At 49.8% G+C, this 26,753-nt stretch overlaps 9 protein-coding genes across 9 annotated transcripts; 2 read left to right on the top strand and 7 right to left on the bottom strand.

Annotated features, from left to right (window-relative positions):
- Window positions 1–86: 86 nt before the first annotated feature.
- Window positions 87–6,533, top strand: RhiXN_10601 (uncharacterized protein; the record flags this gene model as incomplete). The annotated part of the gene is made up of 12 exons (XM_043330417.1): window positions 87–228; window positions 317–549; window positions 603–1,916; window positions 4,368–4,477; window positions 4,632–5,006; window positions 5,144–5,256; window positions 5,306–5,397; window positions 5,454–5,551; window positions 5,600–5,801; window positions 5,863–5,966; window positions 6,010–6,337; window positions 6,402–6,533. 12 exons carry the CDS (start codon window positions 87–89, stop codon window positions 6,531–6,533), a joined length of 3,243 nt encoding a protein of 1,080 aa, XP_043184514.1.
- Window positions 6,534–8,296: 1,763 nt separating this feature from the next.
- RhiXN_10600 (WD-40 repeat-containing protein) lies at window positions 8,297–9,052 on the bottom strand (the record flags this gene model as incomplete). The annotated part of the gene is made up of 2 exons (XM_043330416.1): window positions 8,297–8,526; window positions 8,581–9,052. The coding sequence occupies 2 exons, from the start codon at window positions 9,050–9,052 to the stop codon at window positions 8,297–8,299; spliced, it is 702 nt and encodes a 233-aa protein (XP_043184513.1).
- A 3,406-nt stretch (window positions 9,053–12,458) lies between these two features.
- On the bottom strand, window positions 12,459–13,280 carry RhiXN_10599 (neutrophil cytosol factor 2; the record flags this gene model as incomplete). The annotated part of the gene is made up of 1 exon (XM_043330415.1): window positions 12,459–13,280. The coding sequence occupies one exon, from the start codon at window positions 13,278–13,280 to the stop codon at window positions 12,459–12,461; it is 822 nt and encodes a 273-aa protein (XP_043184512.1).
- Window positions 13,281–13,451: 171 nt separating this feature from the next.
- Window positions 13,452–14,282, bottom strand: RhiXN_10598 (Rho guanine nucleotide exchange factor scd1; the record flags this gene model as incomplete). Its single annotated transcript, XM_043330414.1, has 3 exons — window positions 13,452–13,741; window positions 13,792–14,191; window positions 14,247–14,282. The coding sequence occupies 3 exons, from the start codon at window positions 14,280–14,282 to the stop codon at window positions 13,452–13,454; spliced, it is 726 nt and encodes a 241-aa protein (XP_043184511.1).
- A 315-nt stretch (window positions 14,283–14,597) lies between these two features.
- On the top strand, window positions 14,598–14,902 carry RhiXN_10597 (uncharacterized protein; the record flags this gene model as incomplete). The annotated part of the gene is made up of 2 exons (XM_043330413.1): window positions 14,598–14,741; window positions 14,771–14,902. The coding sequence occupies 2 exons, from the start codon at window positions 14,598–14,600 to the stop codon at window positions 14,900–14,902; spliced, it is 276 nt and encodes a 91-aa protein (XP_043184510.1).
- Window positions 14,903–15,387: 485 nt separating this feature from the next.
- On the bottom strand, window positions 15,388–18,314 carry RhiXN_10596 (Rho guanine nucleotide exchange factor scd1; the record flags this gene model as incomplete). Its single annotated transcript, XM_043330412.1, has 5 exons — window positions 15,388–15,627; window positions 16,897–16,983; window positions 17,032–17,502; window positions 17,550–17,681; window positions 17,727–18,314. The coding sequence occupies 5 exons, from the start codon at window positions 18,312–18,314 to the stop codon at window positions 15,388–15,390; spliced, it is 1,518 nt and encodes a 505-aa protein (XP_043184509.1).
- Window positions 18,315–20,966: 2,652 nt separating this feature from the next.
- Window positions 20,967–23,335, bottom strand: RhiXN_10595 (TAPT1-like protein; the record flags this gene model as incomplete). The annotated part of the gene is made up of 8 exons (XM_043330411.1): window positions 20,967–21,092; window positions 21,140–21,284; window positions 21,332–21,515; window positions 21,583–21,951; window positions 22,002–22,169; window positions 22,783–22,964; window positions 23,020–23,099; window positions 23,123–23,335. The coding sequence occupies 8 exons, from the start codon at window positions 23,333–23,335 to the stop codon at window positions 20,967–20,969; spliced, it is 1,467 nt and encodes a 488-aa protein (XP_043184508.1).
- Window positions 23,336–24,424: 1,089 nt separating this feature from the next.
- Window positions 24,425–25,968, bottom strand: RhiXN_10594 (WD-40 repeat-containing protein; the record flags this gene model as incomplete). The annotated part of the gene is made up of 3 exons (XM_043330410.1): window positions 24,425–24,657; window positions 24,726–25,601; window positions 25,659–25,968. 3 exons carry the CDS (start codon window positions 25,966–25,968, stop codon window positions 24,425–24,427), a joined length of 1,419 nt encoding a protein of 472 aa, XP_043184507.1.
- Window positions 25,969–26,131: 163 nt separating this feature from the next.
- On the bottom strand, window positions 26,132–26,498 carry RhiXN_10593 (WD-40 repeat-containing protein; the record flags this gene model as incomplete). Its single annotated transcript, XM_043330409.1, has 2 exons — window positions 26,132–26,242; window positions 26,319–26,498. 2 exons carry the CDS (start codon window positions 26,496–26,498, stop codon window positions 26,132–26,134), a joined length of 291 nt encoding a protein of 96 aa, XP_043184506.1.
- Window positions 26,499–26,753: the final 255 nt, after the last annotated feature.

Raw genomic sequence — 26,753 nt, 5'->3', positions numbered from 1 at the left:
CTTCTTACACATATATTACTCATCCGCAGGTGATCATACCACACCTCTCAGTCTTTCTCTAGCTTATGTTGTAATAACCCTACCAGATGGAGTCGAAAGAATTCTCCACCGAGCCCCTTCGATGGCCAGTCGATGGCACCGAGTCAAAGGAGCTCGATCTGGCTTATAACTCGGTCCCCTTGCTCCCTCACGACCCTAATGCTGCTAAAGAGACCGGCGTTACTGAAGGTCTGTCCCCCGGGCGTGGCCGAGGAATTAAGGACAGGCTATTTATGGCCTTGCCCTTAGTTATACACTTCCTTGGATCTTGGGATAGCAATGACCCTCTTATACGGTCTCAACAGAACTCAACTGTACCTGGAGCGGCAGCCACGAATCAAGCTTGCTGACGGGAGCGAGGACTCTAGCACTCTGGGTCGGTATAATATACTGCAATCGGATGTTGTGACGATGCTATCAGGCGCGTTGATGATACTTCGGTGGATTGGTGCTGCCTGGACTGGACCGCTATGTCTGCGCGTCATGTTCTTCCTTGCGGAACGTAACGGGGTATACCGACACGATATATCATGGATAATCAGTTATGGGATTCCCCCCCGAAGGCCTACTTGAGGCATTCCCAGAATTTCTTGATTGGGATGGTTCTCTTATTTACATTGGCACCGTACCCAGCGTCACCGCTACTCACAGGTGCCATATCCTGGGTCCCCAATAGCTCTACTCTAAAGCCTTCAGGGTCTTTGTCGAGTTACACTATCGCATATACGGGACTGTTATCGGATACCATTAAGCAAGTTGGTTGGGACTCGTACGACTTTCATGCCAGCTATGCCTATAGCGCCAACTTCCGGAGTTTCTTAGTGAAGAATTTGAACTTGCCTTGGGGCCAGAAGGTTGAAGAATATGTTTTTAAACGTGTTACAAGCTCTGTCGCCCGTCTGGACGTCAATAGCACGGTCGATAGCATCTTTCTACCGTATTTCATAGTCAAGAAAATCGAATGGCTCTCAGGACCTGACAATTACTTGAACCAAACATACAACGAGATGGTAAACCGTTCGGATATTTACCCTAACTTCCATGATGTGATGTCAGAACCTCGGGGAGCCGCATTAATGGCTAACCTCAGACCTGATGGTAGTGCCAACATAACACAAACCTGGTCACTGCTTATCAACGTCCAGATGGACCACATCAGAAGCTCCCCATCCATTCGCTGCAGCAACTGTACTTTTATAGCCCAAAACACCACCATACCTACCTTTGGATACGCTCTAAATCAGACAAAGGTTGGCGATGTTATTTACGAGTTGTATGGCTGCTTCGCCTACGCCAAAATATCTTTTGAGGCAGGCGTTGGGCTGTGTCGAAATTGTCGCGTCAGCGCATTCTCCACGGTTCAAAATGACACGGCAATGGAGTGGCTAGAGGCAGGGCCGCCAGTCAATGGCGCCGTGCTTGAAATACCCTTCATATATATGGTATTACAAGATATGTACAAGTACCTGCCTGCCATCGCGCCGCTACGAGAGTCACTTCCGGATCCAACCAGTGACCTCGAAACTTACATCAAGGCGTTGCTCACCCGCTGTTACTCGAGTGTTTGGAACTCATGGACTGATTCCATTTCAAGTGACCTTCCGCCACTAAATTCAAGTTACGCCCCAGCACTTCCAACACTTCAAGCGAGCGTTAGCTCCACTCGAGTCTACGCGTGGCTCGTCCTCCACTTACTTGCCACACTCGCGGGCACGATATTCTTATATCTTGAATTATCATCAAAACACCTACTCACGGGTGATACACGTATGGTTATGTTCGACATTGATAGCACCGAAGTGCCTGTACCTAACAGGAAAGGCAAGTCCGGGAAGGAGGAGCTGCTCGGAATTAAGCCAGATGAGGATAGATGGAAAGTAATAATAGCATCTGGCTTCCGAAGACGGGAGTATAGTTAGTGTAGGCCATCTTGTGAGCCATTTTTGTTATCCATGTATCCATAACTTATTGAAATCAAAGTTTAGTAGATATAGCGTGGACGATATCAATGCCAGAGCTAGGTTGTGTTCGATTATTGAGTGTGCTCAAGTATTTTTAATGCCTCAGAGGGCCCCAATAATGTGTTACCCTCCGACTCATATCTTGCACCCTACGGTATACATGCGTGTATGCTCAGTCTTTCTCGGGAGCGCAGGTGTGTCGAAGCTGAATTTAGAACAATACCAGCCTTGACTACGATGTAGTGAACTATCTTGTATGTACATAAACGTAAAACAATCTACGGGTACCATGAGACGATATGAAACAGAGTCGAAAATATACACTATACCTTAGCTTTGACTGTGATGCTACTCAATTTTGCGAAACTCGTGAACGGACTCCATCTTTATGTCCGAAATCACACGTGTCAATTAAAAATACGGAAATTACCTAAGAAACAGCCTTGTAGTACTGGTCGGAAACTTACCGGAAGTCTATTTGTATCTTCGGGATTTCTGCGGCTTCCTCAAACAATTGGTTAGAACCGTACCGAAAACAGTCTACGTAATTGTCCAGGTCAAAAATTTTCGGACGTTCACGTAGACCGTTTTTGGTACGTTTCATCAGAAAGTCTATTCCCTGCGGAAATCTGGTCACATATATTGTACTATACCCGGATAATCTCCGGCTACATGCTAGCGCTTCATACTCTGAAGACAAATGTAAGTTATGCAAGGGTATGCTCTTGGCTTGTCCTACAGCCTGAACTATTTGCTATATTTACGGGTTTAGTCTTTCTGTAGCTGCAGTCTTCATTTACGCATACCCTTGTCGGCGATACAAGCATGGTTATGTTTGATGTTAACACTATCACAGCGCCCATACCAAGTAAAAAGTACGAGGACACGAATGAGAAACTACTAAGGGTTGACTTAAAGGTAACAATGCAAAGTGGCACCGGCTTCTGGTTATCTTAGCTATAGGCAGTACTAAGCAAAATTGCAAAGTTGTGAGTCCATTTGTTTTATGGTCATTGAACATCCAGGGGTGTTAGCTCGTATCCGAGTATGGTGGTTGCTCTACTTGGAAAAAGTCAAAGTGAGCGCCGAATCGCGTAAGGCCAATATTATTGATTGTGTATGGTTTAACCTTTTTGTTGGCATACATTTGAACAGGTTCCTTTCTCTTGAATCGCATCTTTTTTCGCCCCCCTTAACTACCAGACCGGGTGTATGTATATCAGGCCAAAAGATATATGCAACACATGACGGCGCTTCGCAAAGGAAGATTCATGTGATCTGACTGGCGCCTATTATATTATTTATCACGAATCAAGCTGCACCGCAGATTATATTCATCCCGATAATAAAGCATCCCAATGATAAAGATGGGTTCCAGCTTTTTGTAGTTACCCCACCACAGGTTGCTCAAAAGCTAGTGTACGCTAGGATAATCCAGACGATTCAGGTTAGTATAGTTTACGGGAGACTCTAGTTCGCGCCAATTTATGATGACCAACTAAAGTGCATCCCCATTTTCTCCAATCAGGCGGTTTAGCTCCGGGCCGCTCCAGAAGACCCTGGAGATATCCGGAGCGCTCTGGAGTTAACTGGTCCTTTTGAGAAATAGATGATTTTGTTGAGAAATTAATGCACTTGCTAGAAATCCAATTTGTGGGAATTTTGATTCTTCTCCCTCACTCAGTCACAGCGAGTGCCAGGGACGATGGTCAACAATTGAGAACTGTGAAATGATACGAATCCATTAGCTATAGATCGTATAGATTCCTGGTAATCGCACGTTTACGGGAGAAAAGGCGATGCAATCTGCGTCTACCTAATTACACATCTAGGTCACCTTCCTCTCTATATTTCTTCGTTAGGAACCTGTGGGATAAATCACCCTATTTCTAAGTACAGTATCAACTACGTTAAAGATCTCTTATTTTAGGGGGCATTGGCCGGCCCCACCCAGGACAACGGCATAGATGACATAACATAACGGCTTCGGTCTGTCACGAATTGTGTTGAGTTCGTCATGGAAAGCCCGTGGTAACTTGGCACGATAAACCGATGACGCGAATAATCGGAAGGGACGGATTATACACTTTACATTTTTCAAAGAGGTCAAATTAAAGCCACTGGGAAGCGGCCCTTACTTAGTCTCGACCAATTACTCAGCTGATCACGATATGAGATACGACATGGTCGGCCAAAACGTCACCCACGGCTCACACTCTACCACGACCCCGGCGGAATGCTGCCGTCCAACATCGATTAATCTTCCATATTCTGTATCATTTTATATTAGATAAATTGGATCCTCTCTTTCAACCAACGCCGTTTGGATTCTGCCCTCGGCGTCCTTTGAGCGCTAAACTAAACTAGGACTTCTTCGAACCGGGCGACGACGGCCCCTGCGATCGCACCTCGTCATGTCGACGCATGCACCGGAGAATATACGCCTACCTACACCTACAGCCTCAGAGCATGAACCCGTCAGTGGAGAAAATGGGTCAAATTTAGTTTCACAACAAACAAATCCCAACACCAATGCTGGCCCCACTGAAGCGACCACAACAACTCCAACGCCTGGGCGAATAGCTTTGGACCCAGTGATTGTAGACGCAATTCGCTCATTGTCAAATGAAGCACCTGCACGACAGTCACACCAACGTCGTTCGAGCAACGCATCATCACCTCTTCAGATATACCATTGCCGCCTCCCCGTCAGCCCCGTCAGCCAGCACGACCACCCATAAGCACCCGAATCAGGCGTGCGCTTGGTCTTGCCACTCCTAAAGCATCGCTGGCCTGGCGCTTGGGTTTTGGCACCTCCGAGCTCATTGTCATAGCAGTCTTGCTCGGGCTTTCTTCCCGACCTGATAGTGTTCCCCCCGATGGGCGGCCATTGGTCGATGGAGGGTTTGGGATGAGCCAGTGGCAGGCGTGTGATCGCCCATTAGGCGCTTGGAATATTGTTTGGGCTGTCAAGGCGTTTTTAGGGTTGGGCATGGCATGGTGGGAGTACGTTAGGGCAGTTAGGCCGAGGTGTGTGATGATTCTTGATTCGCCTCTTTTAGAACATATTCCTATTTCCTACAAAAACTGCATAGCCTCAGTTTGGTCGAATGTCTACATGTCTAATAAATCTTATTTTGTAGTACGGATCAATTACTTGCTGTGGAACGTGCGAGACTCAGCCGTGAAGTTCGACGTGTAAGGAGAAATAATTTAAACTCGGGGAGAATGAGATCAGCGCCAAATTCTCCAACAGGTTGTTGTTTCTCTCCCGTTCATTCGGCGCATATTCTAACACGACGTAGGCCCAACATCTCCCAACGGACCGATAGCTTCTCGCTCTCTCCCTCATCATTGGACTATGGGCGCTGGTAGAGAGGAAGATTTAGATATGATCGTGCGTCCTAATGACTTCTATATCAATGTGATCGGGCCAACGTTATTCTAATTTAGGACGCAACGATGAGTGGTTCCCCTCGGTCTATCGAAATCGTACAAGGAATGAGGAGGATCAGAGAAAGGCGAGAACATGAGGAGCGTTGGTATTCACGGTAAGTACAAGCTGTAGCGCTTTTCTTTCGATACTTACCCCTCTCTAGATGTTCATCCTTCCAAGTCCTTTATGGATTGGTCTGGTTTGTTACCGCCAATATACTCCTATATGGGTCAATCGCCTCATGTCGATACACTTCTCCTTATATTTGGTGGCTTACTTTTGCTCTCCTGTGCCTTGGATATTTGGTTGTCGCCGAGATGCTTTTGGTAGCATTAGTAGTATTTGTGATTGGTCCGTTAGTTTACGTGAGTGCTTGTTTCTTATCGTAAACTCGTGGCATAAACTGATTCGATTCCATGTGCACAGGTTACTATCAACATAATTTTGGTATGCATGGGCCGTAACCCAATTCGACCCGGAGGCCGAATGGGTCTATCAATCCTGACATACCTAAAATGCCACGCACAATGGTAGACCGCATACCTCTCGTCATGTACATCCCTACCGCCACAGCCACAGAGCCACAGAGCCAACAGCGCCCGAGCCCGCGCATGTATACCCTCCAGCCACCTCCGTGCCCACACCCACCGCTCCCAAACGTCGATTTTTCTTTCTCAAAAAGAAACCGAAAAAGTCCAACACGGATCAGAGCAAGAATCAACCAGACGATGTGGAAGCCGCCGAGTGGGAAAAGAACGAGTATCCTTTTGTGAAGCTCGAAGCGAACCGGGCGGCTTGTGCTATTTGTCTGACGGACTTTGAACCTCCGAGAAGGGTTGGGGAGGACGGAGAAAGTGCGGCTGAACCGTTGCGGTTACTGGCGTGCGGACACGTGTTTCACGTGAGTAGTACAGCTTTAGCTGTGACCGAAAAGAGCCAACTAAATGATGATTTGGTGGATACAGAAAGAGTGCCTCGATCCGTGGCTGGTTGATGTGTCTGGTAGATGCCCGACGTGCCAACGACCGGTCGAAGAAGGAGATTTGAACCCCGAGGAAGGAGCCAAGAAGAAAAAACGTCGCTGGGGTCGTGGGTGATCAAGACTCCTCGACGACACTCGTTTAAGCCTATGCATTTTTTTTGTTACTTTATTCTCCATGAGGGCTCTCGTCGGATTTATTGTCTGTCATTCTGTAGCTATAATTCAAGCATAGTGGGCGATTTGTACGGTTATTGAGAAGGATGTGGTTTGCTTTGGACTAATTTGGACCATATTCAAAGTTAGCCACCGGCACTTTCCGGTTCTTCGGACAATCCTGCCACTGCCTCTGAGCTCTTCGCCACAGCTATTGAATATCTGGTGCGAAATAATTACAATGAAACGCAGAACAAGTGAGAAAGCGCCCCAAACCAAGCCCACTTGGCACTTGTTACAATATTCAATGCCGTCGGGCTCGTTTCTGACCTTTTTTGTTGATGAAAGACAGTATCTGTAACTATCTTGGTAGGATGTGCTCTGTCTCATAATACTGTTATGTCGGCAATACCATTGTTGGACAAACTGGCGTGAGCCAATTTATTTACATGCAAAGTACATGGTAGGATCTTCAAGGCGTTGTTTAGTCAGTCAATTCAGGACGGATACCTGATGAGATGTATGTCACACATACGGTCTCGAGTCAGAATATTACTTACAGTGGCTCATAGCACGTTTCCCATCCGTTAACAATCCCGGTGTTCGTAAAATCAAGATTGATAGGCGGTTGATGGGCCATGAGTACGGTATTCTGAGGTGTCAGTAGGACGCCCCGCAGGTCAGGCAGAATCCAAATGAGTGGTCGGTTTTGGCTGTCACGAACCCATCCGTCGTCGTCGATCTCCCAGTAAAAGCCACAATTCTGTTGAAGATCATTGACATTGCATATATCAGGATCATTGGGATATATACATGTATGAATCACGCTGAAAGGTCGGTGTAAGCAATCGAGAGGATACGAGATTAATGCACGGTCATCTGTTCAATGTGAGTCGTGCCACACACGTATTGTATGATCTGCGGACCCCGAAACAACCTGGTTTCCGTCGAGGGAGAACTTGACCGCAAGGGATTGATCTACATGCCCCCTGAAGGTGGCAATTGGTGACCTACTGGCCACATCCCATATACGTACACCCCTATCCAAGGACCCAGAGACGAGCCGTTCCCCCGGAAGGAGAATGAAACAGATGAAGCAGCGTCGTTGTGGCCTAGAAGCGGACCGTCGACGGCACACCCTACATATGTGCTCCACAGACATATAGTCTGTTGAAATGTCTTGTAAATACTGGAACTGTTTAGTATTTTCCATGCACAGTAATTGAGTTAGTAAGTACGAGTCATTCAATGCGCAGCCATATGCAGCACTTTACCGTATCACTCAGTAGGTATCTTAGGGTATATAAAGGCTCACGTACGAGTCCTCTATCCTTACCTCTCACTACCAACGTTTTTATTGTCTTTACTTCTTGTATAAGCATTTAGTTTAGTATTGAATACATATATATACATCATATCCCAGCATAGTCTTGTCAGTGGAACCAGAAGCAAGGAGGTCCCCATCAGGGGAGCACGCTATGGAACGGATGCAACTAGCATGCATGTGCACCGCATATATTGTACAATTGCACTGTGCAAGGTTAAAATACTGAAAATAAGAATGTGTATTTAAGTAGGAATTGAACTGAAATCAAGGACAATATATGCTAACTTTAAATATCAATTCTCCCTTGGTCTAATTTGTACTGAGGAAAGCATACTGATGTTGTAGTTTTCAGGCCAAATTGTACTGAAAAAAGATGCCTTTTACTGATATAATGATGTTCAAGATCTTATCACGCTATATTGTTGTTTCCCAGTACTAGCATCCCACATCATTAACCGCCAGCCGTTGTCACCAGACGCAAAGGTCTGACAGTCGGGCGAGACTGCGGTCGAGTATACTGCTTTGTCGTGGCCGGTCAACTTGTGAGTCTTCTTGTCGTTGTCCCATACGTATGTTCGGCCCGATTTCGAGCCGCAGACCACGCGTTTGTCCTCAAGCATAAATACGGCTGGTCAGAACTGTTTGTACCACGGATTGTAGTCGCCATCTGTGTCTATCGGACCAATTGTATACTCCAGCTTCCTGCTTTGCCGTTGCCATACATAAACCATTCTATCTCTTGATACTGGGTAGATGTGACTGCTGTCAGGGGAGAACCCAACTGAGAGTATCTGCTCTTTTTGTTCCATGAGTGCAGTATATGTTGGCTGTCCGGCTTGAATATTCCACGTGTGAACTGTCATGTCGTGGGATTTGGATACGATATACGAGCCGCAGTGCGAAAACGATACTGGTGTAACCCAGCGACCGTAGCCTGTCGAGTCACCGCCTTTCGCTTGCTTGATGGTTGCACCTGGTACCTCCCATATCCGCATGTTTTCATCTAGAGAGCCAGAGACAAAGCGAGAGCTATCGGGCGAGAACGTGAACGACCTGACAACGCGAGTGTTCCTGAAGCGAGAGGGTCTGCCAGTTATCTGTGTCCCAGATGCGCATTGTTCCGTCCTCGAGAGCCAAAACAAGCGACTTGCCATCACAGGAAACATTAATTGCACCTACTGATGATGTGCTTCTTTTGAAAGGGCCTGTCACCAGCCTTCCGTGTTTGGTATCTCAGACCCATATAGTGCGGTTCCAGGAGCCCAATACTATCTATTTTCCGTCGGGCATAAATGAAAGTGATTTTATGAGGCTTGTATGGCCGCTTAGTCGCCCAACGATAACCTGATCTGTGGAAGAATCTCAGAGATATATATGAGTCAGATGTGGCCGCTAAAATAGTGCTACAAGGCGAAAATCTAATAGAAAGTACTTTCTCTCCGTGGTGACCAAGTGGTCTACCCTTTATCTTCCAGTCACTGGTACTCCAAACACAGACAACTCTCGTACAGCGACCCGGAAACAAGCCACCGGCCATCGGGGGAGTAGGCAACCGACCGGAACTTACCACTACTCCCTTTTAGTGAACCTGTAATTCGCTTTCCGCTGCCTATATCCCAGATGCAGACGGTCTCGTCGTCGGATCCAGAGCAGACTTGGGCACTGTCTCGCGAAATCGCGACAGCCATGAACGCACCAGTATGTCCGTCAATGGGTTCAATGGCTATTTGTTCAACGCGCTGAAGTGGCTCAAGGATCATGCGCTGGAACTGTACTAGTGGAAGCTTTGTACGGATATCGGGATCTTGCTATAGCACCCGAAGTAATGAACCTCGGAACGGGCGAGAGAAATGGGCGAGTTGATATCACTGTGGTGTGATAAGATCCTGAAAGTCAGTACATCAGTAAAAGATTCCTTTTTTCAGTAGGATATGGCCTGAAAATTACAATGTTAGTATGCCTCCCTCAGCATGAATCAGACTATGGAAGAATTGATACCTAAAATCAGTATGTATTGATCTTGATTTCAGCTCAATTCTCACTTAAACACACGCACCGATTTTCAGCATTATAACCTTGTACAGTGTGTGCGATTGTGGGTAGAATGAGTTTAACATTAAGACATTCGGGTATTGACCTGATACAGAAGAAGCCAGCACCAAGTTCACAGTTTTTGTCGAGGGCAGAGCACAAAGTGGTCGCTATCCTAGTCTTGCCGGTTCCGGTCATTCCGGTTATTCCGTTGATCCAGCACATATTCTCTCCATTGGTAACAAACCAAAGTTATCCTGTGTTCATAATGATAGGCGAACCACAACATGCAGAGGCATTACATGAGACACTGACGAGGGTGACTGGATGTCGTCCATAATCATGGCCTTGGAATGGCATACTATGCGTACGCGTGTGGTTTCAATCTGTCTTTGCCTTTTTCAGAGTTCACCTACCATCTCTAAACACTCATCGCGCATCTAGCTCAGTTGAATCTACGTTACGAAAAGCCGTTATTTTCACATTGGCACTGAAATGGGCCATTTCCTTCGTATTAAATTTGGATTTAGCACTTTCATCACCTTGCTTTGAGCCTTAGTTATAAACTCTCGTGCCTTGATCAAACCACTTTTGGTAATATTATCTGACGGAATAGATAGCGTTTTGACCCGTTCTTTATAGGGAAATTTTCTAGCGTGGTTGACAACAAAATCCAAAAATGTACTGAAATCCGTGCAAGCTGATGGTATAATGTGTGTCAGATGAGCGACAGGGTGGTCGGACCTTAAGCTGAAGACGCTAGCAGTCCAATAGCCACTCGAATTGGGAGTAGAGAACTGTATACATTGATTCCAGCCTTTAGGGCGTGAGGTATAAACATGCATATGCACTCTACGAATCCATCCAGTCCCCTTCCCAATGTCCGTTCGTTCTTTCGGTGGCGGTGCAGGGCAGCCGCTACCTAACACATAATAATGGTCTTTGGAGTATATTCAAACCCATACACAGCAGCCTTAGGCAAAGAAGGACAAGAAACCGGAGTATCATAATTAATCAGTCGTACCACCTTCTGTCTCCAGGTAAATTGCGAGAATATAAAGCTTTGCTCATACTAAATTTTATCATGGTACCATTGGTCTAATGGCTGCGTATTCTCGAATCATTTTACCCCTCTGAGCCCTTGAGTACGTAACGGGATCTGCCCAAGGGAATCCGTTTGGGTTGGCTAAAAGAAGCCCTCGCGTACGGATTTCGTATCTCAAACAGAATGCCGTTAAAACTGCGACTTAAACAGCTGATAAATCCGTTTTCAAATCACGAAAGCTACGCAATGTGGGATTGAAGACTTATCGACTTGCCCGAGTGTATTTGGATGCATCTGAAAGCCCAGTTGAGCCGTGATCCACAGAGTTGACATGGGGATTATCAGCGAGTTCTACATGATTCCAAAAGATACGAGAGCCAAATGCCTCTGAACAGTTGGAGCGCATACATCCACATGGCCATCGGCATAGAACAGCCCAAACGGACTTCCTCAACACGACAACGCTGCCGAGAGCTGAATCGATATTTACGGCTATCATGGTTATACATAGCCGTCAGAGAAGAAATCAACCTATTAATTAGAAGCTCGATACAACCCTCAATTCGTCACCGAGACCTTCCGTCTGCCGTGCCGACCACGAGAAGCACAATCAAATCAAGCCTAGTTCAACGCGCAGCATAATTGCACACATATGATTTGTCCAGCATCCAAGCCCTAGAAGACATACTTGTGAAATCAGCATATGCCCCAACCCACCCAAAAAGGTAAATTACACCTGTTACCTCGCATATCCAGCATTTTCTGACGTAAGATCGACATTCGACGTGGAACCCATTGTTTGCATTGTACCCCGAATTCTAGCGACCATTGTCGTAATAACCGGGACCTCGTGCACCCTCAACTAACGTGAATAGCTCACACGATACACAATGAAGGAGAACGAAACCGTCTTTTGCTTTGTATCTCTATCAGCAGACTACAGAAGAAAAAATCACGGACAAAAAAGGGGAAACCCATGCTATAAACCCCGATTCAAGAATAGATATAAAAAAAAGTGAAAATAAAACTGTGCAAGGCCGGCAAACATCATAAGGAGAGCGAAAGCGAGAAAAGGGCATAGCATAATGAAAAGGAAAAAAAGGAAGGAATAGGTAATTGGATCAAGAAACAAACATGCCCCTGGGCTCATCTCAAGATACCAAAAAGTGAATGAAATACTAGAAATTGACAATATGCACAAGGAACAAGAACTAGTAACACGGCACAAGAAAAACCCGGGGCAAGGTTTTGTTCAGTATGATTCAAGATAGCGGAATAAGGTGGATCATGCATGGGTAGGGGTGGGGTGATCGTTACAGCAGTCGATACAGGCGGGGGTAAAAGGCCAAATAGTCCAGCAGGGTGTAAGAGTGTAGATGGGTAATCAAATAGAGGTTTTAGGAAATGTTGCAAGGTCGGGAATCGTCGTGCGAAGCGGGACAGGGCATATTGAGAGACGTGAAGAAAAAAGTGAGAACAGACGCCTATGAGACCCAAAGCTCAACACCTCCGCTGGCCGTCCTCGTTCCGTCAAATGCCATTTGCACGTCGTCGTCGGATCCGAGCGAAATCATGTCCCCGTCCTCGTCCCGGTATTTAACTCGCAACGGTGCATCTCGCTCCCCGGCTTCGCCGCACAACCGTACCTTGTGGGCCACCTTGGTTACCAAATCATTGAAAACCGTATCCCGGGGGACGATAATCTGGAACAAATCCGTCTTGTAATGCACCTTGACGCGTACCGACTCGCCCGACCCAAGTAATCGCCGCGCTATACCCGCACCGTCTCCAAACGGCGTAATCGGACTCTGGGTGTTGGTGGGCGAGTACTCGGAGCTCAAATTCGTACTCTCGCTCGACCCACTTCCCCGTTTTTCCTCTGGCGAAGTGCCCAGCGAGCTCGCCGAGCCATTGCCATTCCATCGCGGTACGGGTGGAGGAGGTTGTTGGGGTGGTGCAGCTACATATGCGCTCGGCTGGCTCGCGCTCCGCATCCGCAAGTGAGGAGGCGCGGACCCGTTGCGCGGGGTAGGGGTAGTTGCCGACTCGCGCGACACATGGCCGTCATGATCTTCCCCTGGATGTCCGCCCTCGTGGACCTTGGGCATACTCTCCGTACTCGCGTTCTGGCTATCATACGCCGAGCGCAACCGGGTGGAGCTAAACTTGCTCCGTAAATTCTGCACGGGCCGACTCGAACTAAAGCTGGGCTCCCGACCGGGTCCAAAGCTCGCCTCGGATCCACCGCGCGGAGGCAAAGGTGCGCCCCGAGGGATCGAAGGCAATCCACCGGTTGGGGGAGGCATGGGGCGGGTGTTGTCGGTACTGCATCATCGTCGCGCCATCTGCTCCCTCGGTCCGCGCACGTGGTCGCTCGTATTCTCCGCGCTCGCGTTCCCGCTCAGGCGGCTGGGACCGGCGAGCTTCCAATGGGGTCGCCCGTCCAGACGCGGGATAGTCTCCGTCATCCTCTTGCGCTACAAACGGATGGCCATGGAGCCTTGGCGTTCGGGGACCAGGATAGGGGGGGAGGGGTTGGTTGGAAGAGTAGGGGGGAGGGTGGCGGCATAGCTCAGTGCCGAACTGGTCGACAAGGCCCGATCATGTTGTTGCCGTGCGGCACGGTCGCTCGCTCGTCGATTCGCATTCTCTTTAATTAATTGATTTATATTCGTCTCCCACTTGGTCAATTGCTCCTCGGATCGGCATCGTAGCGTGAAAAACTCGAGGTCGTCGTCTCCGCGCCACCAAACTTGCAAAGCATGGCCTGCGAACCACTTAACAAGAAGAAATTAAGAAACGAGTAATAAAACTTACTGGGCTTGCCAGCGACAGTCTTGGTGACATTATTCAAGAAAATTCTCCCCTTGAGCAACAACGGCGTCTTCCTCTTGGCTCCAGCTCCCAACGCGGGGGAAGGCATCCCACCAGGCCCCAACGACTGCTGCTTCTTCAAGAGCGACCCGCTCTTGCTGACCTTGCCGATCGTCCCGGCCTTGCGCGGGTCCATGGCGACAACCTCTTTACAGCACAAGATGATCTTTTCAAACAAAAAGACGTGGTACTCGCGATCGACCTCGGCCTTGGTCACGATAAAAATATCCTCGAGCAGGAGCTCGCCGAAATTGTGCAGCTGGTGGCCTTTCCAGTCGTCCACGCGGGCCTCGAGCGCCTTGACCGTGTTCCGGTTATCGACTTTTCGTATCGTCTCGTTGGCCTGGTCCAATTCGCTTGGCGACCTGGTATCCGTTGGAGCTCGTCATAGGGGATACGTCTCTTTGCTCGCGCGCTTGATCAAGTCCTGTCATGTAGGGAGGGGAAAATTTGTCAGTTGTTTGCTCGACAAAAAGTTAGACGTGACCGAGCCATTCCCAATCCGTGCGAAATGAAGAGCAGCGTACGGACGCGGTGCCTCGTGGATCAACCAACTGATGAGCCCAGAAGCGCCGCCACCTGCCTCGTTGCGATGCACTCATTAATTGACCACGCTCTCCAAATCCCGATTCAGCTACCCACGACCGAATCCAACCCACTCGAACCGAGCACGCAAAGGAGGGCAGAGAAATCGCCCGCTCCCATCAGTGCGTCATAGAGCGCCAAGGTCCGCATACAGGTGCACCAAAATGGAAGCACGCGTCCAAACTGATTTCGTCCCTTCCCCCGCTTGCCCAGACCTCAGGGACGCGCCATCCAACCCTCTAGGTCCGACAATCTTCCAGCGAGGAAAACAACAACCCAATCACGCTCCTCCAGGTCCTCCCGACACCGTACGTCGCGCGCCTGATGTAAGCGGTAGGTGCAAACAAGGCGTGTCGCCGTCGCTTCGCGACAATTTACAAACAAACCCATCGCTATCGCCATCGCTGTCCAAGCAGAGTGTGGCCATCATTTGATGCAAGACCATCCGGCCATCACTCGGACCAGATAGGCAGGTACAAATAGACCGAATAGGCACGGTCTCCCCTCAACATAACCATAAAAAAGTCAACTCACGAGTAGCTGCAAGTGATACTTGCAAATCTTCTGTACCGGCTTGATGAGAAACATCGGCAGTTCAGTCTTGGGGTTGACCACATGGGCAAGGTTCTGCCAAATCACATCACGTCAGTCGGCCGAAAACGTGAGATAAATCGGAGCGAGGCGAGGCGAGAGGAAGAAAAAAAAGAAAAATGAGATAATCAGACGAAAAACGATAAATATGGAATAAATCAGAATAAAATAAAATATGCACGAGACGATCCAAAAAAGGCAATAATGCCGGCTTGGGCTTCGTCCAAAATAGGAACGCAAAGCAAAGCGAAGCGAATCGGGGTCTCAAAGCCAAGTTCGAAGCTAGACTCTAGACGTCCGATGTTCGCTTTCAAGTCTCCATTCGCTCAAACCCCAATTCGAGTTCCCCCGCGCGTCCCGGCCTCATCTCGACGAGGGGAGACGACCCAATCCCAATCCGAACCGAAGTTTCATATTGCCAGTTCCGACCTCTGCATCACTAGCTCCTCGATTTTGAATCCCATCTCCGACTGTGAATCCGACCTTGGACCCATCGCGAAAGAACCATGACAACCCGTGCGGGCCGTTGCCCAGAGCGACCCTTTCCAAAAAGGCAAAGGTAGGACCCCGGAGGCTCCACCTCGACGTCAGGTAATCGAAAGTCTGGGAAAAGAGTAGGAGGATCGTGCGAGTAAAAGTAAAGGATCGCAACGAGTGAAACCAGAGAGAAGTGTTGTGTTGGTGTGATCGCGACTAGCAGGAACAAGTGTGGAGTGTTTACGATAGCAAGGTCGCGACTGTGGAGGAAGAAGCGCAAAACGGTTGCGACAAGGTGCAATAGGGGATCGAGGGAACGCGACCAACCCATTCGACGTTGGAAACCGAGAACGACAATTACGTTGGGCGCCGATGGAAACATGCCCCAACCAGTCCCCGGCGGAAATGGCGTGCTAAACTGGTGCCGCGGATCTGCTCTGTTGCTACGATTCTAGGCGGGGTGGTCATGTCATTCAGTCGTCGGGCGGATCGCTCTGATTGACCAAGTCTGCTCAAATGACTCGGTGGACAGCTCGGGCCAAGCCCGGGCGGATCCATGATCGGCGCGGGTCGAGCCAAGTTCAAGTGTGGCGCGGGTCGGTCCAAACCAGAGGCAACGGAACCAATCCGGGGTGCGCCACGGACATGAGGATCACCCGAGTCGTCGCTAACGCCGCCGCCGCCACCAACATGAAAGGGGAACGGCTACCCTAGGACTTGAAATGGCCATGGACAAATTGGGAGTCGCCATGAACATAATTGAGTGGTTGCCGAGCGAATGATTGGGCAAGCGCGCGCAAAACTAGGTAATTGAGTGACGGCGTTTGCGAGTCGAGGGCGTTGGTTGGCGACAAGATCGGGGTCGATTGAGAGGTGGGAATGGCCGATTGTGTTGGATACCGGATGTAAGCGTAACAGATGCCGGAGGTGCCGTTGAGGAACAGACCGATGATAGGAGGGCTGAGACCGAGTGTCGAGATCCATCGAATTAAAGGTGCCGAGTAGAGCAATAGGCACCGAATATAATCGGAAAAAGTACCGAGAATAATCAAGGCATAATGACCAAGTGCCCTCGACCAAAAAAAAGCGCCAAAAAGCACACCAAATCAAGAAAAACGGCGAAAGCACCAGCGAGCTAGTGCCTTGACTCGCCCTGGAGCAACCCGATCTAGGTCCCATGCCATCCTCCCAAGCCAATTGTCAGGCCGAGCTATCCCATATCGAGGCTAGCCCCACAATGATTGCACAAGCCGTCAATAGGCGTACAATGGCTAGCGTATAGCTTTGGTAAATTACCAACGCTATTGCGCAAGCTCCACACAACAAAGGAGCCAAGATAAATGGTGAAATAAAGGGAAAAGAAAAAAGGAGCAAGGACGAGTAATGAATACACACCATGAGATTCTGCTCTTGAGACAGCATCAGCTCGCTCGCATTGGTATAGTTGGCGCAATATGGTTCGTATACGGCAAATTCCTCCTCCTGCACCACAATCAGCACCAAGTTGATAGTAAGAGACGGAAAACGCACGTTATCAATGAACAATAAGCCCCAACGCTGATCCTCCCACGGACATTGTGCGGTGCCCTCCATCTCGATCAAGAACCTACGGCCAAAATCCAAGAGCTTTCCAAGACCGGGGAACAAATGATGGACCGTGTCGGCATCGACGACGTTCTTCTGAATGAGCTCGCGTGCGTATTCGTGCATGACTTCGAGGTCAGCGACGTATTTTCGCTCGGCATCGAGAGTCTCCTGGATGTGTTTTTTGCGGAAGGACTCGTCGTCTGATAGGGATGGGGCGGTGGGGGGAAAGGGGAAGCCGTTGGAGGGAGCGTCGACGGGTGAGGTAAGGGAATCGAGCGAGTCGGATGGGAAGAGGCCGGGTGTGGCGGGTATGGAAGTGCTGAATTGGGATACAAGGCTGGGGGGACTGGGAGGAGCGGGTGAAAAGATGGATTCGGGGAGACGTTCAAGAAGGAATATGACAGTCGAGACGACCTGTGTTCCAGTTAGCTCGCTCGGCAAGGGAATCAGACTGTACACACCTTGACAAAGCCATTTGTATTGTTTCCAAAGAGCTCTGAAACGGTAAACATCTCTGGCTGGCCACGTAGATCGCCCGACTCGGCGAGCTGCTTGAGTCCCATGATGAAAAAGGCAGTGGCATGTTTGGCATGCTAGTACGGTTAGCACAGGTGGAGCGATGTACCCAAGTGACTCACTTTATTCGTTGGAGTCTTGGACTCTGCACTCGCCTGAGCCAGCTTTCGTTCTGTTTCTTCGATGCTGCAGTCGATCTGCAGTGGGTCGACTCCAGGCAGGGCATTGTAGAGGATGCAGAGGGGAACACCAAGGGCCAAGAGATCCCACAACTGGCGCACTGGATCCGTCGACTGGCGTGCCCGCACCGTGCTGTCCCTGGGCCCCTTTTGCGCCTCGTCGTCCTGCGGCAGTCCCAAGCGTGGCGGTGCCCGTCCCGAGTTCGAGAGCGTGAAAAACGAGGCAATTCCCTCGATCCGGAGTAGTCGTCCAAGTGCATACGAGCAGCGCTGGTACAGGCTTTGGGTGCCTGTCTTGTTGACTAGCGACACAGTGTTGGCCAGGGGTGCGCTCGGAGTGGCAATGGGTGTCGGAGTGGGAGCGAAAGACATGGCAGGAGGAACAGTCGGCACCGGACTCGCCGGCACACCACCCCCATTTCCACCCATAGGGCCCAGCGCCGCAAGATTGCTGCTCAGCGCAGGAAGGAATCCAGGATCCTGCACAACAGGATTCGACGCGCCCAGCAGCGACTTTTTGCGCGGAGCCATCGTGGTCATCGTTTTACCTATTCACTTCCCTCCCCTCGTCTCGTGCCCTCTCACAATATGACCTCCCAACCCTCAGGACCCCAGCCACCTTCCCTTCCGCGGAATCACCCATTTGCCAATCGCTCGTGAGCGCTTTTGGCCGTGTTTGGTTTGTTTGTTTCACCCCCGTTTTGGTTTTTTGCGCTGGATACCAGGCGTGACGTAGGATCTTCTTGTCTAATCTAATGAACACTTGCAATTCCTTCCCACTTCCATGTTAATCATAAAGTATACTATCGTCCTATTGTACTATCACAACGTCACCCGTGGCAACAATACCATCCGCCACCCACCAGCCCCTTTATTCATGGTCTAGGCATTCGAACTCTCATCGCGTCTGTGGGTAGATCATTCTGCTCTCGGCTCCGGTCGTAATCGTAAATGACCTGGGCGTATCACATACCGGGCTAACGTCTTATCGTCGGGTACATTGCTATACAGTCGGTACACTATATACAATGCACTGACTGCACATGTACGAGTCCATAGATGCGGTGCACTCCATATCCACCTCCCAGAATATGTACGTTACCTCTCGGCGTATCAATCGCAAACGATACTTCCCACAAACCTAAACTTTGGCGACACGTAGGACCGTGGCGATAAAGATAAACCTTTAGCTGACTATACAAATCGACGACCACAACCTTCATACGAAAAGAACAAGATGACACACCAAGCGTGCACTTGCCTTGTGTACCCCTTGATAACAAGCTTCAAGGATACGGATACACATGCCACAAGTTCTCACACGCACACATACATACACCCACATACCATCGAGATAGACTCGTCCCTGACCGCCCCTGCCCCCGTCTCCGGCTACTCACGACGGATACACCCGATCATGAGATCGGAATATGTCGCTTTTGAGATACGAACCCCTCCCCCCTGTATACTTCGAATTCTCGCGCCTCCTTAGCCCCGCATACGTACACACCGATATCATGTATGATTATCCAGCCTACACACTCATCTTCCACATACATCCCCGAGCTATACAATTCATTACACGTCATACGCCTCCCTCACTTATAAATCACCACCGTACATAAATGACAAAGCGCCCCCTGTCAAATCGAGTCTATACACCTTGTCACCTGTTTGGACTAAAATGAACCAACTTGAATAGGGGGGGCAAGGAAGCCGCGATCGGGAAAGACCGGTATCGGAACGAGTGTACGAATCGGTCGTGCGGCGCGGGTTCCTAGTACATACTCCGAACCAAATAATCTTATATGTATATACCCGTTAAGATGTACAACTGACAAGGAGCAGAAATCGGCTCGTAGCGAATAATGATCATGGGCCGGATCGGTTGCACAGGACGGATATCGGTCGGGACCTAGAAAAGGCAAAAAACCTTAAAATGCAAATTCCAGCTCTGAGTGGCCGGGGGCGGATTAGGAGTCGTACGTGAAGCAGAGTCACTCACGGGCGTACTGTGAGAGTGGGCGAGAGAGATCGGGATTCACTCTGGGTGCCAGCGCAAGGCAATTCCCGGGTCATCGGTGTTCAGAGTGATGTACGGTATATGCATCGTAAATCGGCGTTTGCTGCGTATCGGGGTTTAGAGGGTATATGCGTGCCAGTGCGGGGTACTCCGTGGGGAAACCCAACTGCAACGATCGCGCAAGTGGGATGGTGGGATGGGTGGGGTCTTCCCTCGCCAAGTACCAAAATACCTCGTCGACCAAGTGGTACAGCAACGATCGTACGAATCCTACCCTCACGCTTAGCCAGGAACCTGATCATGCAAGGTGTTCGACCGTAGTTCTATGATGTACGTCAAAGCATACGGACCTCGGAGCGTTGTATCGCCGTTCTTGATGATCATGACTAAAGTGATGACTGTGCTTCGTTGTAGTTCGGCGGGTGCATTCCCTGAATGTACAACATACATCCACCGAGTCGCCGAGCTGCCCTACAGTACTAGTACATTACAGTCCTTTCGCAGCCTCGGTATGCTTCAAGCTCGTACACCCCAATACCTAACAATGCACCGAGCAATACGCCCGCGCGCCGCACGGCCATCCCTGTCATTTGATCGCTGCATTGCGCGAATAAAAATGGAAATAGCCCTCCCAATAACTACATCTCGGCCCATGATAACCCAACAGCCCAGGGCCCCAGGTAAGCGGCCGCAGCACAGCTCTTTAAAACTGAAGGACAGGCACACGACGTCTAAAAGCTCGTGCCGCGCCCAGAGAATCCCCAACCCCACAAAACCGTGCTCCACATGCCACGTGACCCGGGCTCTAGAAACCTTTTTGGTTTGATCTGCGCTTGCATTTTTTTAGACTTGAGGAGCACGGCGATCAGACGTTCGACTAGCGACGCTTCTTTCCTAGGATACAATGCCTGCTGCTAAAAGGCAAAACACAAAGACAAAACAGCTGAGGAAGACAGCGAGGCCGTACAGGCATTCCAGGGCCAAGGACGAGCAAGTGCGAGATGGGATGAGGGATACAAGTGATATTTACCAGGTATGCGACAGGTACATCAGCCATATGATAAAGCTAATATCGCAGATAACAAAGCATGTTTTCAGGCAAGCAGAAAAGAAGGTAGTTTCGGTGGAAGAAGTCGCAGCTGGTTTACTAGCTCTCTAGCCTACCAAATCCGCTTGACCATAGTGAACCTAGTCAGATCCTCCAGCGCCACTTTTTTCCGCGCTGCTCCTCCACCCGCATCATCCGCCTTGCGATTCAGTAGAGTCTTGAGCTCCCGATTGTAGCCCTGATTGTCCGGTTAGGGTATGCTCCACGGGCCACCAACCGCCTCACCTGTTCTTCCTTCCCCTCCCCAATCGGATTCCGCCCAAACTTGTTCACATCTTCGTCTTCTTGAACCCGTGTATCCATGTATTTCTTACGGCTCGTAGCATAGACGAGAAGGTTGACCCCGAGCATCAACTTGATCGTTACCAAACTGCCCGCCGATTAATTTAGTCCCAATTTGGGTAAAGTATGCCTCACCATAGCCAAATCAGACCCCCAGCACTGCACACTGCGTCGCTCGCTCCCACGTCCAGTTCCATTCGTGCAGCGACATCACATTTGCTGACAGCTGGGAACCAATGAGAAGAACGAGTACAGCAAGCGGCAGAGTAGGAAGGCCAAGACGTCGAGCGACGAGTGGCGATTGGTCGACGTATGTATTCTAGTCGTGATAGAAGGCATTGATATTGGATATATTGGATATACAAGATAGAGTCAAACCACCTTACGAGATCGTCTGCGACTGCCGCTGGCGAGCAGATCTCGACAGAGCACGTCAGTATATCGCTCGTAGACCGAGGGCGGATGTGATTGAACTTCGTGATAAACGCATGCTTGAGCCAGTCGACCACTAGCTCCGATAGCAACACCGTCATCACTGGCTGTCTGATAGTTACTCTCAGGCAGTTGACCCCAGTACGCGACTTGCCGAAAAGATGGCCCAGATCCTCCTCCGCCTATCCCACTCAGAAAGTTCACCTTGAAGCTCTGGGGTAGTCCCGAGCTTTCCAAGTCAAAGCTGTCCGACGACAGCTCAATTGTATTCCGTAATGCGATCACAAGAAGCATCGACGACAGCTGGAACCTCTCGACGATATCTATGTCCGGCGACGTCAGTCAATCGCCACGAGAAATGTGTGACACACACCTGCACATGTGATCTGGAAGAGGTTGTCTTTTTCAAACTTTTTGAACACGCTTCCCTTGATTTCCACAAACTGGTTCGAGATCAGCAATGTCAGCAGCGCATTATCGTAAGAGTTGATAGCAACGTTGAGCGAGATCAGCTGGTATACCAAAACGAGCGAATGAAGGACTGAGCAATATATTAGTGGTATCATCTGGATACGATGGTTGCCTACCGAGATAACAGCTGGCCAGTCCAAAGTACAGAAAGGGCCGCAGCGTCTGGGAGGTTAGAGGGAGCCGATACGTTAGCGCCAGAAGCGTCGAGCGCGAAAATAGACAGTCAAGGATGTCTTGGCCAAATGATGTGCACACCGGTCGGCAATCTGGAGGATGGTAAGTTTGTACCTGGATGGTGAGTGGGTACCAATTTACCTCCAGGGCATTGTATATAACATATATTTGATGTTGTCTTGACCGCGGATGGAATGGTATATCTTGCTGGCGTCCGTCAGAGGAATAAGGGTTGACATTGCCAAATCATAATCAACACTCGCAGCAGGTCGGCTTTTTGAGAAGGTGGAAGTGTGTGCCTGTGATCATCAGTTTCGACTCAACGAATCTATAGATAAAATCACTTGGAGAACGTGATGCAGTTGACGAACAGTCGCATGCGGCGAGAAAAAATCGAATAGGCTGGATGGTAAACGTATGCAGGAACGAGTCCAAACACAGAATAGCCGAACCCAACAATCTGACCGAGGTTAGTGCGCAGCTGACTTTGACACCCGCCATCGACATACCTTTTCGATAGCAATCGGTATGTTCAGGAAGTTGCTGACTCTTTCCCACTTGAGCTCTGTGTGAATCGAAATCTGTCGCAAGCAGCTCTTCCCTCAGGTAGTCCCATAGCGAAAAGGGCTCATGATCGACTTCGCGCTCTGGGATGCGAAGCTCGGATCGACAGACTCGGGTCTGGCTGTCGCTGAGAACTCAGGTATCGTCGCTCCAAGCACAGGCGTGATGGGAGAGAAGTATACGTCATCCGTTCTTCCAACAAAGGCGTCGACTTAGACGTGACTACGGGCACAGGAAGAGGCTCTAGATCAAAGGAGGTGGACTAGGCGTTGGGTAGAAGCGAACAAGCTCGGAGGGTGCATTGCCCGCGTTGGAGGATATGGTCTGTGGTTGGGATGCAAGCGGCGTGAAACGCCCATAGTCCGGATTCTTGGCTTTAGAGGGCGTAGCCGAGGATGAAGATGTACTTCTGCGCGCGCGTAGGTTACGAGCGTCTGAGTTGGTGGGAGTTACTCGGCGAAGCGGGGAGACGGTGCGCCGAGTGCTGGTGCTAGGCATGAGGATATTGCTATGGGCTATTGATATACGTTCAATTATTCAGATATATACCACTGTCTACCAATGTTATGCGCCAGTCCCCACCAGAGGATTGGTTTTTGGCAAATAGAAGCCGTGGACGATATCATCGAGGTGGCAGGTTTGTTCGTTGAGCACGTGATGATTTGATTCCTTCACATGGGTGTGGAAAGCAAAGTCGGATTCGAATGAACAGATTGCGTTGTACCGGTGTAGCAAGGACTTCGCTTACAGCTGGTGCATATATGCAAGTGTTGGTAGACCAAAGAAATGTCGATCATGATCCGAGTCGTACTAATGTGATTTGGAATTCGCAACTGAGTGCTGACTCTTAGTCAAAGCTATGAGTATGGTGAGCCACCCAAAGTGCAGGGAAATACCCATGGCGTCCAAGTTTTTGCCAAGCATCCACATCCAGGAACATCGGGGCCGCAGCTCGAAAGCACACAAGGGGGCTAAGAATGTGGATCTATGGAAATGCCGGCCGGATTTAACACTTTGCCAGGACCCTGCATATAAGGTAGTTAAGTGCGGCTGGTTGCGTACAAAAGGTCGTGCTTTGGGGGCTCACCGTAAAGTCACGTATCGAGTGAAGCATAGTTGTTTGTTTGCCTGTGCAATCACTCTGAGATGGAACTACGAGCATCTTGAACTTCATGTGCGGAAAATGTGGATACCAGTGATGCTACAGGCAAAGTCAGTGAATTGTGGACGTCATCTAAAGAATAGTCAGGCTTGTTACATAGCGCAGAACTGGCGAGTAGCGGCAAAAGATAAGCCAGAGGAGAATACGTAGTGGCTAATGCAGCCATTACATGTGGAGTCTAACGGTTGTCGCACATGATCAAGCGCTGTTAGAGTATCTAGCCGAATACAATATGATAGCATTATGTCGCGTATGCATGTCACATTAAAATGAGTTCAAGACAACGGTACATATGAATGGTAATTATCACTTTCAAGGCATCCTGCCATGAACCATTTGCAACTGAAGAACTAAATAAATCAAGTGTTGGCTCATTCAGTGTCTGGCCCGAAAGGTGCACTAACACTCACAATGGTCAGTAATGGTCAGTGACACGCTTCCCACTCATTCCCAATCTTAGCGTTCGTAAGCTCAAGTTCGGTCTTGCCTTGGCGTGACATCAGCATGGTGTTCTGAGGCATCAGGAGAGCGCCACGTAAGTCAGGTGGCACCCAGAAAAGCAGGTGGTCGCGACTATCGCGAACCCATCCGTCCTCGTGGATCTTCCAGTTCAGGCTTTGACTTTGTTGTATGTCCTGAGCGCTGGCAGCATTAGCAGCTTCATAGAAATGCGTGTGCGACAGATAAAAGTGAGTAGCTAGTTAAACGAGTTAACGATGCTCGCACACCTGCTTGACGTGGGTGCATTCCATACCCGTATCGTGGTATCGGCCGAGCCAGAGACAACATAAGCCCCGTTCGGCGAGAACATTACTGACAGTACATAGCCCGTGTGTCCTTCGAGCACTGCAATCGATGTCCTGCTTTCTACATCCCATATCCGTATCGTCTTGTCAACAGAACCAGACGCTAACTTGTCACCCTGAGACGAGAATGCAACACATCGAACTCTGTCGCTGTGGCCTCGAAGCGGATCGCCGATGGGCTGCCATGTATATGTGTTCCACAGACTTATAGTCATGTCATAAGAGCCAGAAGCAAGAAGACCGCCATCATGGGAGTATGCGATAGATGCAATGCGGTAAGTATGCGCTTCAGATATACTGCGCAGCTGCGCTCCCGTACTACCATCCCACATCATCAGCTTCCCGCCACCGTCACCTGACGCAAATGTCCGACCATCAGGTGAGACTGCCACCGAGTATACTGCTTTGTCGTGTCCGGTCAGCTCATGGGTCTGCTTGCCATCTTTCCACACGTATATGCGTCCTGACCTCGACCCGCACACCACTCGCTTGTCGTCATATATGAGTACAGCTGGCCAGAACTGTTGATACCAAGGATCGTAGTCGCCATCTGTGTCTATCGGGCCAATCGTGTACTCCAGCTTCCCACTTTGTCGTTCCCACACATGGATCATCCTGTCCATTGATACTGAGTAGATGTGACTGCTATCGAGCGAGAAGCCGACTGAGAGTACGTAGGCGTTGTGTCCTGTGAGAGTGGTGCATGTTGGCTGTCCGGCTTGCATATTCCACACGCGAACAGTCAGATCGGGAGATCCGGATACGAGATACGAGCCGCAAGCGAGAACGAAACACCCTTAACCCAGCGTTCATGCGCCGGTGATTGACCATCCATGACTTGTCCTATCGGCACATCCGGCACCTCCCATATGCGCATGTTCCATCAACAGAGCCAGAGACAAGGCGCGAGCCATCAGGCAGGAACCTGACCGACCTGACAAGGCCAGTGTCGAAACACCGAGTGCGTCTGCCAGGTGCTTGTGTTCCAGGTACGCATTGTTCCATCCTCGGAAGCTGAGACAAGCAGCCTTCCATCGGGAGAGACCGCAACGGCGCGACAGTTCTGAGTGCCCTTGAGTGGCTGCTACCAGCTTTGCGTGTGTGACATCCCAGACGCATATCGTGCAGTCTGAGCCAGACACGATGTGCCTTTCGTCAGGCATGAAGTAAGTGTATGAGATGGTGTGACCCTTGAGTGGTCCGCAACGACTTGCCCTGCGAATGGGTCCAGAGATATATGTCGGACTCGGATGCGGCCGCCAGAAGTGTACGCTGGGTGAACGCAACTGACCCACCTCTTGCCGCGGTTGCCGAGTGGCTCGCCCTTCATTCGCCAGTCGGATGTACTCCATATGCAGACAGTACCGTCAGCGATCCCGAAGCAAGCCATCGACCGTCAGGCGAGTAGTCCACCGACCGCATCTTGCCGTTGTGTGCCTTGAGGGACCTGCAATGAGTGCTCCGCTTTGTATGTCCAAGACGCATATAGTCAATCGTCAGAGCCAGAGCAGACCTGAGTGTTGTCCGGCGAGATTGCAATGGCTCTCACCGCGTGGTATGGGCCGAATGGGTCGATAGTCATCTGGCAGGTCACCGCATCCCATATCAGAACTCTCTTATCGTGCGTGCCAGCGGCAATGTATGCGCCGTTGGGGAACACAACACACCAGACTTGGGATCCAGCTGGAGTCATGTTAGCAGCGATAGTTGTCGCTCTGTGGTTTCGAGTCCTTTGACTTGGACAAGCCCAGTTGATCTGTGTGTAGCAATGGCAATGGGCTGTGCAGGAGGCCAGGAGGCGAGCATGGAGACGTAGATGTGGGCGTGGACTTGGATACAGGACTGGTAGCGAACAAGGTCACAAACCGCCGTGCATCACGGGCAAGTAGCATAGTGTTTCAGGGTGATGTTTGTCTATTCAAGTCCTCAGGAGAGCTTCCATACTTAG

The sequence above is a fragment of the Rhizoctonia solani genome, chromosome 11 (genome assembly GCF_016906535.1).
Source record: "Rhizoctonia solani chromosome 11, complete sequence".
Classification (NCBI taxonomy): domain Eukaryota; kingdom Fungi; phylum Basidiomycota; class Agaricomycetes; order Cantharellales; family Ceratobasidiaceae; genus Rhizoctonia; species Rhizoctonia solani.
Note: the sequence above shows the minus strand (reverse complement) of the source record. Positions and strands in the feature narration are given on the sequence as shown.